Source organism: Lineus longissimus, chromosome 5, assembly GCF_910592395.1.
Source record: "Lineus longissimus chromosome 5, tnLinLong1.2, whole genome shotgun sequence".
NCBI lineage: Eukaryota > Metazoa > Nemertea > Pilidiophora > Heteronemertea > Lineidae > Lineus > Lineus longissimus.
Genome location: NC_088312.1, coordinates 9,230,989 through 9,245,565, shown reverse-complemented (window position 1 = coordinate 9,245,565; position 14,577 = coordinate 9,230,989). Strand labels below are relative to the sequence as shown.

The 14,577-nt window shown below is 42.9% G+C and overlaps 2 protein-coding genes across 2 annotated transcripts; both read left to right on the top strand.

Annotated features, from left to right (window-relative positions):
* The first annotated feature begins 26 nt into the window (after positions 1-26).
* On the top strand, positions 27-4,924 carry LOC135488181 (kyphoscoliosis peptidase-like). Its single transcript, XM_064772667.1, has 6 exons — positions 27-161; positions 525-833; positions 1,096-1,237; positions 1,505-1,780; positions 2,284-2,402; positions 2,792-4,924. The coding sequence occupies exons 2-6, from the start codon at positions 528-530 to the stop codon at positions 4,253-4,255; spliced, it is 2,307 nt and encodes a 768-aa protein (XP_064628737.1). The 5' UTR covers positions 27-161; positions 525-527; the 3' UTR covers positions 4,256-4,924.
* Positions 4,925-5,434: 510 nt separating this feature from the next.
* On the top strand, positions 5,435-13,881 carry LOC135487849 (A disintegrin and metalloproteinase with thrombospondin motifs like). The gene is made up of 18 exons (XM_064771974.1): positions 5,435-5,645; positions 6,138-6,346; positions 6,623-6,715; positions 6,958-7,093; positions 7,319-7,394; positions 7,898-7,976; positions 8,095-8,172; positions 8,598-8,764; positions 9,128-9,177; positions 9,463-9,568; positions 9,867-10,046; positions 10,578-10,713; positions 11,291-11,404; positions 11,697-11,748; positions 12,147-12,293; positions 12,598-12,674; positions 13,140-13,323; positions 13,641-13,881. The coding sequence occupies exons 1-18, from the start codon at positions 5,450-5,452 to the stop codon at positions 13,796-13,798; spliced, it is 2,238 nt and encodes a 745-aa protein (XP_064628044.1). The 5' UTR covers positions 5,435-5,449; the 3' UTR covers positions 13,799-13,881.
* The last annotated feature ends 696 nt before the right edge of the window (positions 13,882-14,577 follow it).

The following is a 14,577-nucleotide window of genomic DNA, read 5'->3' as shown; positions in this document are numbered from 1 at the left end:
CCACTTAACGTTGACTGTATGGAAAGGCCTAAACGGGATATAATGTACAGTGTACTATTACAAAGCGCAAGATCGAATGAATATTAAACTTCTTTCCTTGGGTGACTGTGAAATGGAAGGGACAGAGGTCCACATCATCTGATACTGATGGAACAAAACAGGTAAGAGACAGAATTTCCGCTCCTTCGTAACAGTCAGGCAAAGCCCCGCGGGGACCGGTCGTATAGCCCGATCAAGTGATCGCCGATCAGCCTGTGCCAATCTCTTACTCCGTCATTTCAGGCGAATCTTGATCAACGAGTAGCTAAAAACGACATAAATTGAAATATTACTTTGATCAAGAAATCATATTCTTGATATTATGCACAATGAATACAGCAAGTCATATTTATCAAGTTCTATCAAAATTCATATTGTCTAAATTTACATAGTCCTAGCCACGCAAACAGGGTAGCTCCCGAATGTGCTTATGTCTTCCCAAACAACATACGGAAATACATACAATTACGTGCTTTTTAACGCAGGAGATGGGCTGTTCTACAAGCAAGACGACGACAGTCGCGCCATACCCTGGTGCCACAAAGACACACCTCTCCACCTCCCGCAATCGAAGACACCCAGGCGGTCGTCAGATAAGGGTGGTTCCAGCATCTCATAGTAGACCACTGGCCAAGAAGACATTGAATTCGGAACAAGGTCAGGAGGAACCAGTCCAGAAGCGGACACGGCGTGATTCTCGAGTTGTGACGGAAGATGACTTGGTCTGGTCTGGCAAGAAGGCGTTGATTCCTCGCCTATCCATCTTCAAGGCGATTGATCAGAGAGCCATTGCAGTAAGTCAAGATAATCGATGTTTGATTGTCTATTTATATCAAAAACACCTTCCCGACAGTAAAGAAATCAGTGCAGAATAGCCTACTTTAAAAAACATAAAAGCAATAATAACTTTCAAGGTCTCACTTGTGAGTTCCACTCTCCTTGTCACACGATAGCTATATATTGTTATCCGAAGCATAGCTTAATATTTTGTAATATGGAGTTGCCAAAAGCGTTTTGCGCTGGCGTCATTACCTTGAGATGTTCCTTGTTCTCCAGGCTCCAGACAAGCTACGCACCAAACCTGCGGAGTTGGTCGCCTATCTGACAGCCCCATGCAAGACAGAACTGGAGAAGTTTCGGGCTATCTTCCGATGGGTAGCCTCACACATGAGATACGACGTGGAGTCGCTCGAGACAGGTTTGTGTCCTCTAGCTAAATATTCCAGCATGACGTCAAGTTATCTTCAGAAAAAATATGTCATCAAGTTTCTAAGGCACCTCTGTCCTCCTATACGACAGGAGTTTGTTGGCGAGTGTCTTTATTATGCATATCATATTGCATCCTCGAATACAATAATTTCGTTTACTGTGGGGTAGGAGAGAGCCATATCGGCGAGTACGTGTAACTAGATCATCTGACCTACCTGGTTCCTGCCTATAGTCTTCCTTTAAACTATCTGAACAGGTATTCGAGCCAGCCAAAGAGCAGACGACTGCATGGCAAGCGGAAAGGCAGTGTGTGCTGGATTCTCTGGGGTGCTCGGAGAACTGTGCAGGCATATTAACGTCCAATTAGAAGATATCTCTGGCTGTTCCAAAGGTGGGGAATACCGCGCCGGCGAAACGAAAAGATACCAGATTTCGGGAGGCATGCCGACTAAGACGGATCACGTGTGGAACATCGTCCACATCAGCGGTGAAAGATTCTTATGTGACCCAACATGGGCGGCTGGGAGCTATCGTGAGTACCTGTGCAGAAGAAAATGTCCGCTTGGAAAAAGTGCCCGGCCCTATATTCTGACGTATTATGGTATACATGTATATGGTTCTGTACGTGCCATGCATGATCGTAAATATAGGTCAGACACTATTTCCTGGTCTAGTGGAGGGTGATGAAAATTATCAATTCGATCACGTCACCAATGAAGAAGATGAAGCGGCGCCACTGGATGGGCGGTTAAGCCCGTGGATTCAACCGGGCGCATTCACAGTCCCATTGATCCCAAAACCCTCACGCAATACTGTGCTGTGATTGGTTAAGTTCTCACGCTGCTGCGGTGAAACAGATTTAGTTTCTTCGGATTGGTCGAAAGGTTTTGAATTGCTGCTTGAGGAAAGTGGTGAATACTGATTGCATCGTTGATCTTTGCAATATTGCGCTGCAAATCGGGCACACTTTTCACTGCTGAACGATGGTATAACCTTAAATTTTCACTTCCTGAAACTCCACACAATTTTTTTCAGGTTGGGAAGGAGGCAAAAAAATGTGGAAGACCTTTTGGGAGGAGGGTTACTTCCTTGCTGACCCTGAGGGGGTATTTGAAGACCACTGGCCCATGGGAAACGGTGGTCACAACAAACAGGTGAGCGAGAATATAGGCGACAAAAGCGTACGCAGGGGAGGGCCAGAGAAGCTCCGATTTCCACAGAATGATATGCAATGACTGGGATGCTGAAACGCTTGTGATTTGTCAACATACACAGCATGTTTTGGTAGCAATGACCATAAGAAAAGGGTACCACACTCCATTTTCTTTCGTCAGTGGTGTCTCCTCTACAGGCTGTGATAAATGCTTGATGCCGTCTCACTGTTTTGACTGTGGTCTCCGGCCTCCGTGTGGAAGCAAGTGAAGACGTCTTCAGCAGATTGTGACTTTCCACAGATTGTGCCAAAAAGCAATTAATGTTACTAGTCTCAATATGGAGACAGAAAAACAGATCAGCATTAATTCTGCAACCCTCCGTTTTTCAGCTTTTGAAGTCCCCACGAAAGAACTTCAAAGATTGGTTGGGAAGACCACACATGAAAACATCATCTCATACTCTCGGAGTTGTCCTGCTCTCCCATAAAGAAGGGACGATTCTGACAGACAAAAACGAAATCGACATCGAGTTCACATCGAAATATCAGCTAAAGACTTCAACGAAATTAGAAACATTAAAGGGGAAAACTTGGACAGAATTCAGTGGATTTACATTGACCTATCGCGAAGGGGAGATGTATAAAATTCGCGTCAGGATACCAGAGAGAGGCAACACGTTTATTCTGAAAGTTCTTGGACGATTACTAGAAGCAGACGACAACCTCACTGAAAAAGGCTTTTTCATTGTTTCCTACAACATTGTCGGCTCATCACAAACCGTTGCCCGGCCGTTCCATTCTGATTTCTGTGAGCGTCTAGGGATCGAGGCGGATGCTCTAAAGCTAGGTTTCAAACTAGATGATAAGAGTCCGATGGTTCAGTCTAAAGCCGGCGAGGAGAAGATTTCTATCACTCTGCCAAGTTCTGACCCCATTTCACTGAAATGTCGTCTGCGTTGTTTGGACAATAATTTAGAGCTTGATGACCAATGTTATTCTGAAAAGAACGCGGACCGAATCGTCTGCCACATCAGAATGTATGACAAGGGCGAATATGCCCTTTTTGTTTTCGCTAATTTACAACAGACGGATAATACCAGGCTAGCGATGTTAGGAAACTTTTTCATCAACTGCATCTCGCCGTTGCCAAGTCGTCTCCCAGCTTTTCCGAAACATTACAGATATAATGGCCCCGAGCCTGCGTTCCATGAGCTTGGTATGGTTGATCTAAACGGGAATTCCTCGATCAAAAAAGCTAACAACGATGGAACATGTCACCTAACTTTTCAGATACCTTCTAACCTTCCTCTGTTTATGGTCCTCTATGATCACGCTGGGCACGACATCCGGGAGCGCCGCGTTTGTGGCGTCCTCGAAAAAGGCATCATGACGGCCATGTTAAAACTACCGCATCCAGGCAACTTCACCCTTGGAATATGCAAGAAACAAGAGGGGACCAGCGCAAATAACCTCGCATTTTATATGATAGAAAATCATGGGACATTTCATGGCGAATTGTTCCCAGTTGTACATGATTTGATCGGGCCCCTCCCAAGAGCTGCAGGACTCGGGCTGACAGCCGCGGACAAGGACATGAAATATTACATAAAAACATCGAAGTTACGGCACAGCTTAAAGTTCTTTGCCCCGGCGGAACTTAAATCATTTGCTATCTTGACATATCGAGATAGAGGGAGAGAGGATGTGCGGCCGGCAGTGGAAGGGGTGGCTGATGGTATCGTCGCCTTGACCTATGCTATTAACCTTCCCTTCAGGGGAATCTTTAGTTTCCAAATTTGGGAACGCAGCAGCCCGACAAAGAAATTGATAGGAATGCTGTTAGAATATCAATAATCTATGTATGACTGTCGCCAAGAATTCAATCACTCCCTGGAACAAAGGTTTATCGGCTCCTCTGCATTTGCTGTAACGGGACAGATGCTGTGGAATCAGCTGCCAGTTTAATACTGTGAGAACAAAATGACCATGGCAAGCTTTGGAATCTCACTGAAAAATAATTTTTATGAAATATATTTTGAGTCTTTTACCAAGGTACTTTTACATGTTATTCCGAAATCTTTAAATCATCTTGTGTATTAGACTTTATTGAATATACGCATGTTTACTTATTTGACAGCGCTTAGCAGTTTATTTCAACGTTAAGCACTACATTGTATAGAATAGTTTTAATAATGTTGATAATAACACTAATAATTTCATTATTAATTTGTCATCATATTGTTGCTGTCACGTGTAATACATACTAAATAGATATAAAATAATATTTCTCTACAAATCTAAGAATGTATAGGTTGTAGTGGTTATGGACAAAGTATTGACCTCAGAAGGATTCCAGAACATGCCTCGCACGCAGACCCGGGCCGACCCCATGGTTCAGCTGGAGACATTCTCCGCATTACTAGCTTGTAAATGTCACTTCAACCCCCATTCTGGACTGTAACCATGCAGGTGTAGCCGGCATATTCATGTCGATCGCCAAGTTTATGTTGATAAATCATATAGACATAAAAACATACATCAATGTTTGAATTGATTATCATGCAAGTTTTAGTTGAAATACATATCAAGTTTAATTAAATCTTGAGAAATCTGCCTGGTGAAACAAATGTTGATAATGTAGTCAAACCCTTCGAATCCATAAACTGGTCACTAATGTCAATATATAATCTGGTTTAAGAAATTGATACCGAACTGGAGGTATTGATTGTCAGTGTCAAAATGTCAGTGAAGAACAGATTATATATCTCAATATGAAGAGGATGAATGGATGTTAACCCTCCCAAGTAGAGCAATAGCCTGATCTACATCACAGAATTTGGTGAACCCGCCGCCTGGCTCTTATAAGCCAGTTGCTAGCCTGGTTGTCAAACACCTTTGAAATGGATGGGGCAAATTGCATGGAGTCTTCTGTGCTGTGTAAATTGTTTGGTGCACTTTTGATATCGTTCTATGACAGGAAATTGCAAATCATCTGGAGCATTGGCCTTTAACAAGTTCAATCCAACTGTCAATCAAAGTCATCATACAATGGATGAAGGGGTTAATGCAGCGGATACACAGCTGGACATCGCGTCAAAGAAGGAAAGTAAACTAAAGATGACACGCCCGTTATCTATCTTAGATATAAACCGCATTGTTTTCTCCCGCTCAGACACAAGGAGAACCGTCATCATGGAATTCCTCCAAAGCTTCCTCGGTCTTGTCCTTATCGCCGCAGTAGTTGGTAAGATAGTCCTCAGTGTCCATCTCCACGAGGACACCAGGTGCTTTTCAAAGGGAGTGTCTTTCAGTTAAGAGTCAAGAATATTCTCTGCCATTGCAACCAGACCATTGATTGCTTCAAGAAAGAGCTAACTCGGGTCAGATCGAAGTCAACATAGGAAAAGCGTGATAATTCAGTCAGATTTTGAATTGTTCCTTTTTTTGTGCAATTTGTTGATGGAAACTACTTATGTAGAATAGGAGGTGACTGGACAGCCGACAGCTGGGTAATATTGCCCTTGATTATGCCACTAAGAATTCGTTTACAGAAACTTCTACTGTGGTCTCTTAAGGGTCAGGAACTTTTATTTCTCTTTCGCCCTGCATGATGGGCCAGTGCAGAAGAAAACCAAGGCGACATGCCTAGGCAGGTGCGTGTCTGTTTTGGTGCCATTAGATGTGGGAATATCGAATACTGTCACGATGACATTTATTCACTTTTGCTCCACTCCAGCCGGATCAGACCCAGAAATCGTCACCAAGCGTGCCGTTGATGTTATTGACGAGACCAAAGAGACTACCAAACGTCATCCAGATGAGCTAAATCTTCTACTCAAGGATGAGACAGGCAGTGATGTCAGGCTTCGCTTGCGCAGAGGCATCTCTCCTACGCTGTCCGTTGAGAAGGAAGACGGGGTTGAACTGGTCCAACTTAGAGATGCTGTAAGTTATCGAGCAGCAGCGAGAATTAGTGTTTTCAAGTTTTCACATTTCGAAACACTGTCTAAAACCCTGCGGTGATAAAATATCGATTTGGTCTTCTTTTTTTCATTTGTTAGTCACCCGTGACTTGATGATACATCAGGAGTTCCGATATCTAGCTGGTCATAATGATTGAGAACGCAGAATGAGAAGATATAGCTGATCATTATGCACGCAAGTTCCTTCAGGTGAGCTTTAGAAGATTGGAGAGTATTAATTCAACTTCTTATTCTGCAGGACGAAGACGCTTTCTACGATGTCCTCAACGACCAGGGTGTTGTGATGGTCAGATCGGTGGAACAGGCACCAGGAGTCTTCAAGAGATCATTGGTAAGATGAGTCTAAGTTTCCACAGAGTTTGAAAGTACATCTCGTCCTTCTAAAGAAGAAGTTAAGCTATCGAAACCATTGGACTTAGAGATTGCGACATTTATACAGTTTTGGCCACCTACCCTTTTCGATCTCACTGTGGACTTAGATTAGCCTTTCATCCGTAGAATAGATCTGCATAGTTACAGTAGTGTTATTTCGCCTATTTTGCGTTTACCCTATCACTGAAGTCATCTTTTTAGAGTGGTTCCTTCCTCCACGACGACAAGGCTTACGTCGTTGAAGCTCCAGAGGCACATTACTCTGCAAAGCGGGACGTAGCGACTGACCAGTCCAAACATAACTTGATTAAACGATTTGACCTTTCTGCTGAGAAAGGTAAGAATTCCATTAGGAGCAGGAACACTCTTAGCTGATGATTGACAGACTTCCAGATGGCAATGGACTTTCTAACATTGTTGCATCCTGTCTCAGGTCTGAAGTCACTATCGTACTCCGTTGTATAGAATTATATTTAGGCTAAAACTCTCGCGACAATAAATTGTCATCTTCTGCATGCGTTTTCCTTCAATAACCTGACCTCAACTGTCCATTGTTTCTCAGCCTCACGGGCGAAGAGGGCTTTCGGGAGTCTTGGCGTTGAAGTACACATCATCATCGACTACACTGTATACAATGAGTAAGTTTACCACGGACTTGTATGGGCATATTCTAAACGTCCCTTTGGTACGGGTATATATCATAACACATTCTCTGTGTCGTATATGCGTTACCAATTAGATACGAAGTCCCGAGGGTGGCGATGCCAGAGTACAAAGAGGACCCACTGGCGACAGAAGTTGTTCGTCACTCTTTACATGGTCTATGGTCGCCATGATGGTGGTTCAAGGAACTAGATGTAGTGGATGTCGCTCTTAGCACTCCCCCACGGCCGGAACTAGGATTATTTGATGACCGTCGGTCCACCCCTGCTTCTATTGACGTCAATGGCATAAGATTGGCCATTTTGTTAATACATCGTATGACCTATTAAAAAACATCTAAAAATGTGAGAATGTTATGTGTTGAGCGCAGAACGCAAGAATGTTCTTGAAAACTTTGATAAGCCCCGGCGATGACTGAAGTAGATTTAAGACGGCATCTTTTGAATGACGCTGCTGAAATATATATCCTCGTTTCTAGATACTACACCAATGCAATGCGCAACAAAAACGAGGCGTTGAGGAACATCCAACGTTATTTCGCTCACGTAATGAGTGGCGTAAGTACCCACATTTAATATTTTTGATAGTTTACACCGTAATCACGGAGGTATGCATCCGAACGGTTTGGCTCGTTCATTTTTGGGTGTTAACTGTGCTATTGTCTAACACTTTCAGGTTGATATCCGTTACGCCAATCTACAGGAGTCCGACTTTTCGATCTACATCAGGGTAAAGGGTATCCACGTGATAGAGGTATGTACCTGTAAGCAGTACTTTGACAGCATCAATTACACATGCATCTCTGAAAAGACCAATGGACTGGCACCACTTACTACAAATAGCCAATCAGATCATTTGCCAGAGAGAACTGGATAATTACATGTATCTGGTTGGTTCCAACCGAACACGTTGCCGATTGTGATCCTGTGTGGACGTCGGTGATTGCGGTGGGTAGTAGCAATGGGTGGCCCAATTCAATCCCCAAGCTTCGCCATTGGTAAAGGTTGCGTAGTTATACTGGCATCGTATGCTATCCTCTCATTGGAAGATGGAACCCAATTTAGCGACGATTAACTTCCGATTGGGGATCCATGGTTTAATGTTAAACAAGCCGTTGGTGATATTAATTAACACGTTGTTGCAAAGTTTTGAGACTTCTGAAAACAATACTGTTTCAGTCTAGCGGTGAGTCGACGTTCTCTATGAGCAGCAGTCTGCGAAATCCAGGCGTCAACGACCAGAATCTGATCAATGCTGATTTATCCCTGAATGCATTGAGAGACTGGGACAAGGGAAACGGAAGGAACTTCATCGGCAAGAGTGACCATGTCATGGCATTCACAATGTAAGCATTTTTTTGTAAAATGCCGAGTTGGCCTATTTTATACATAGAGACCCAACACTTGGATTTGGTATTTTTCACCATCTCAAAATTTTAAGTAGTGCCTCAGTCCTTCATAATTACTGGTGGTCCAGGAAAGTAGAAATGCTGTACATGTACACAATGCCGTATAGGCCTTAAGGTTTTTTTTATTTCTCTGAAAAATCTGTAGACCGGGGATGCATTTGTGTTTGTTGAGCCCTCATTTTTATGAGTGCGACGGCCCCGGACACGCCCATGCTCAGAGGTAACTGATTTATGTTACACTGCTCAGGACTTCTTGCACACCAATGTTCACATGAATTTTATATATCAATATGTTTTCAGGAAGGATTTATACAGCGTGGAGGATAGACAAGTGAAAAGTGGTACTGTCGGTAAGCACGGTCCTGTTAAAACATAGTCAGTAAGACTTTTTCGACCTACACAAATGTGCAAAAACAACATGCAGGCGTTGAGCTTTTTGGGAACAACAGCTATTTTTCATTTTATGCAGGCCTACACGGATTATACTTCGTTTTTTTCGTCTTTCTATAAACTTCCAAAAGAAGCTTCTTTTAAGATGGAATAAGACGCAAATCCAATTAAAAGTATGATATTTTGCTATTGTAAAATATTCCGGTATTTACATGTTATATATACTGAAACTTTTTTTTTTACAGGAATTGCTTTCACAAAAGTCATGTGCTCTCGAGATTCTTACTCGGTGATCGAAGAGGCCGGAGTGTTCAGTTCAGAGGGAACAGCCGCTCATGAACTTGGACACAGGTATGCAGCGGTGGCTATCTATGACCACTCACCCGCAAATTCGATAGTCCGAAATAGCGCCACTCACCAATAAATGATCCTGTCCGGTTACCTTTTTGCCGCTTTTCTTCTCCTTTTTTTGGAAGGGGGTGTCGCCATCAAGAAATCAACAGTTTCTCCAAGATAATGCCTTTCATTTAATAAGTCAAAGTATCAGTAAGGGCCTCATCTTGAGGTTATAGACTGTTGCTAACTTCTCCTCTTCAGACATTCTCACTAACTAAATCGTCTGTATTTCTTTTACTTTAAATCATTTCAGTCTTGGTGCAGCCGACCACGACGGGAAAAAATCAGCATCTAGTTGCAGTCAAGATTCTAAGTACATCATGGCGCCCTCTAACGCCAACGTCGTCGACCAATACAACTACAGGAACCCCTACTTATTCTCCTCCTGTTCTATCAGACAGTTCAGGGACTACTTTAGTACCTTGGGAGCAAGGTAGGCCTTTATGCATGTTCGGGGTTTTTTATTTTTATTTTTATTTTTTGTACATGTATGTCATTCGCTGTGAATATAAGTATCGGTTTACCTTTAAAGATACGTGCTTTCCTTTGAGGCGATGCTATGAGTATCCAGTATAAAAGATAAAATGACTCGGAACTCTCTCAATATGGAAGGAAGATTTCAGAGTCATCGTTAGCAATATCATTAGCATATAATCATCATCATCATCACCATCACCATCATGAAGGAAAGAGCCTTACGAAGGATCTCAAACTTCCATTCTTTCGAGAGAGAAATTCGAAGATGGCGTTGGTGACGCTATCATCGCATTACTGTGTATAGTTGTTCGATCCCGTATCGTTCAGGAAGAGAAGCATTTGAAAAACCAAATAAATCTTACTTGAACAGATACGGACACACGTTCATCTTATGTTCAGACAGTATATCAGCCTGCATTTCATTTAACATACATGTGATTCCCTTTAATGTTTTATAAGTAATCATAAGATGATCCTTGTATTGCAGTAACTGTATGTCGAACAAGGCAAGCAATAGCATACCCGGCTGGGAGAGGCCTGTTGGGGAGATGCCAGGCCAGATCTTGGACGCAGTCGCGCAGTGTAAAGGAATGCAAGGGGATAACTCGTTCCCCTGTCCCTTCGTAAGTCAGATGTTGACATTACCAGTCGAAAATGTCCCCAAGAAAAAATGTCCTGCCCTATTGTATTCTGACAGATTATGTTGCATGTGAATAGTTCTATAGAGACTATGGCCGCTAAAATCCCGGAGGTCTTGACGTTCATGGTCCCTATAGCATGATCCGCCAGATTATGATACGGCTGGACAGTTTTTCCAGGGGGCCATTTTGGCCTGCTACACCGACATGGTCTAAAATACCGTTCTGCGTGATTTGCCAAATATTGGACCTGACATCACGCTGATCTCAAACATATCGTTTCCCCTTAAGGGCGTATGAACCTTTCCTTACAATACGGTTTTCGGTGTGATGCTCCATACTCATCGGTGATTCCTTGAAAGTCGGTTGGTTTGCTATCCGAATACAGCTGAATACTCTTAACACTTCGGTGTGACAAGAGGTCTATACTCAGGTAGAATTAAAAACTAAAACCGAAGTGCGTTGACACTCTTTTGTCTCAAATACATTTTTTACTTTTATTTTGATGAACTGATTACTGCGAAATACTTCATTACGCATTATTTTTGGGGCGTCGTTACAGAACCAAAAGGTGGCGGATGTATGCCGCGGCTTGAGCTGCACAACCAACAACGATGGTTCAAAATGCTCCACTACGTCTTTGGCGGCAAGAGGCACATCCTGTGGAGATAAAAAGGTAACTAGCGCTGCTTTCGCCCATTGAGGCTTCAAGTCCGCCCACCACGTGTCGGCTATGATTTGGACAGACCTGGCGCGAACTGACGGCCATTGCTCTTTTTTTTCAATAGTATAGTGTACACAAACGCGAATTACTTTTGCTGCCCAAGCCATTGCCCTCAACAGCGAGTCACAATCATACCCAACACTCCGATTTTCCGTTGCGTCAGACAGTCCGTTTGAGGCAACAAAAAATACTGTTAAAAATCGAAATGAATTTCTTAGGGTAACCTCTTTCCAATTTATTTCAGTGGTGCGATGAGGCAACCTGTGTTTCCAACCGATACGCACCGTCTTTAGATGGTAAGTTCGCCAACAACGCAGTACACTGTAGAAGACATTCATTTTGCGGCTATTATTCGTCACTGGGTTTTGAGGTATCTCTACAAGCTTTCGGACCGGTCTGGCATGCGTGGCTGTAAGGAAGGGGAAAGGAAGACGAAGTCCAAAAATGGCTGTTATTTACCACTCTCCTCAGCGCAGGCTAAATGTACCTGAAGTCATACGTTAATAGACCAAGTGAACGTTCTTGAGCTTTGTTCAACTTTGAAGACTGCGCTCACGGTGAAGCAGGTAGTATGGCGTCTAACACGTCTAGTATAATGTTCATACGACAGATGCCGCTTGAGAAGAGTGGCGAAAGCACATGAAGTAGATGGTGATTCCTTCTATTTGTCTCTGACTTCTTCATCCCGTTTCAGAGACCTGTCCTTATGGCGATTTCCCCGCCGGATTCGCCGGCCAACAGTGCGCTTCACTGATACAGGGGGAACCGTTCAGATGCTATGAGAGGGACATCAGAGAGAGATGCTGCGGCTCTTGCAAAAAGATCAAGCAGAACAAGCGAGGCTAGTAAAAAGATCTAAAGCAATACTAATTCGAAGATAATATGTTGTTACTTGGTGTTTATTTTTGAATATATACTTTCTACTTTTACAGCTTTATGATGAAGTTCCTTCTTTCGTCAAACACCAGCGTTCCCTGAATCGCCTGTTATACAAATAAAGCGAGGGAAAGAGTTACTAAGAAGTGTTTGCACATTTATTTGGTCTTAACTTAAAAAGAATGACGCAGATGCATTACCGTTGATTGATGTGCATGCATAACATGAACAGTATAGACCTATTATCAGAATCGATTATCTTCTTTCAGGTTGTGAATATGGTGACCACCAGAAGTTCTGTACTTCTCTCTCTGGTGGTCATTGTTCGGTTGCATGGAATAACTGGGTAAGACATTGCAATTTTACCTCAGCTTGAAGTTATCATTACGATCCCTCATCGTGATAATTCCTGTGTTTTTCCTTTCAACTTTTGTTTGATTAGGGTGCAAAGACAGAAACCTGATGACGATTTCGGAGGGAAATCTTGGAAATAGACCAGAGTTGAAACTGAGCTGATGTCGAACTAGTACATTATTTACAAATTTGGTGAATCGTAGTGTGATGCAGATCAGGTAGAAGAAAACCGGGAATCCCGAGGGAAAGCAGTCATAGAGAGTCGTCCTCCCACTCACATAGAGGGAGTGGACTGACTGGAGATCGAGATCATGCACGAAACCTGAGGTGACAGGCGCCGAAATTTTTTACAAATGCGCCACTTCGGCTTTTGTCTCTTTAATCTTGGCCGAAGCAGACACGGTGAAGCAGAACATTGTTGCTGAAACCCTCCATTCTTTCCACTCATCTTTTCCAGCACTGCGGCTGTAAAAAGTGTGCTGGTGCTGCAATATCCAACTGTAAAGACGACCCCTATATTACATTTGATGGCAAGAAATGTTCTGCTTTCGTTACCTCATCCAATTCTAAGTGCTACCAGGACCAGGTCTCTGACAAGTGCTGTGGCTCATGCAGCAAGGTCGTCAACAAAGCCGAACCAGGTAAGCCTACATTGAAATCTCACCATGAATGGCTGTACTCTTATGAGCCCTCTGGCGTCTTTGTTTTTGATTGGCCATCATGACGGTAGCTATTTAACTTCTGCCTGAGGAAGCATCTTGACCCTCAATGTATGACCTTGCTCAACTTTCAGACAACGCGTATGGGCGGAGGCTAAGGAGGCAATACTGCTGGAAGTTCAGTATGTCGAAAAGTGTTGAAAGGGACAAATATGTATATATCAGCTTCATGATGGAGCTTCACTACATTTAGATGACTCTCGCTTGTAATACAAATAACTGCTGATTTTGCCTTGCAGGATGCCTCTTCGGCGACAATGACGGCTATACTTTCACTCTCGGGAGTCGACAGTTCAGTTGTCCTGACATGAGGAGGGACCAGTCTTTGAAGAATGATGCATGTACGAACCACAACAGCGCGGCCCTACGGTGCTGTGAAACATGTCGAGGTTTCTAATCATGCTCAAGTTAGCATTCACGTTTTAAGATAACATTATGTTGAATAAAATGATGCATCGACGTCGGCGTATCAGAAAAAGATTCTGTTATATTCCTTTTGTTCAAGAATTTTGCTAATTCGCCCAAAATGATTTCGCCATGGTTTCGTCTCACATTACGATGACATCTACATACGATAACGACGTCATCTATGTGTACGATGACGTCGTAAACGCACCGTAATCTACGATATCGGTGCGAAAGGGTCTTGTGCCTTGGGTCTTGTGATGAGGGATTGATATCAGTGTGCATATATAGCGAGACTACTGGGCTGAGTAATCTCGATTTCAAGTGCATGCCCATGATATCCATCTTGACCCGCAATGTTTTGAGATCGCTAAATCACTCACCTGAGCGCACAATTAATTGAATGAATCGCGTTATCGGTATATCAACAAATGTCAGTTTTTCGCTTCGTGCAGCTATTAGATCAGTTATGATGACATCAGGTTCTGAATGAAAGTGTTGTTGCTATTCGATTTTAAAGGTGTCTCATGTTTATTTTAACACCTAGTTCTATATTACCCTTGTTACAGCACTTGTGATAGCACCATTTGATAGGTTTTGTCAAAAACAAAACAATGGTTTCCTGGTAAAACTAATTAGTGTGATGACACCCAACACAAGATGTTCCTTTTTCATGGATATGCTTCAAAATGCACTTGGAACCGCGCTACACGATATTTTCGACAAGGTATTGATAATGTCTCATTTAATGATTTCGCGATGCTTCTATAA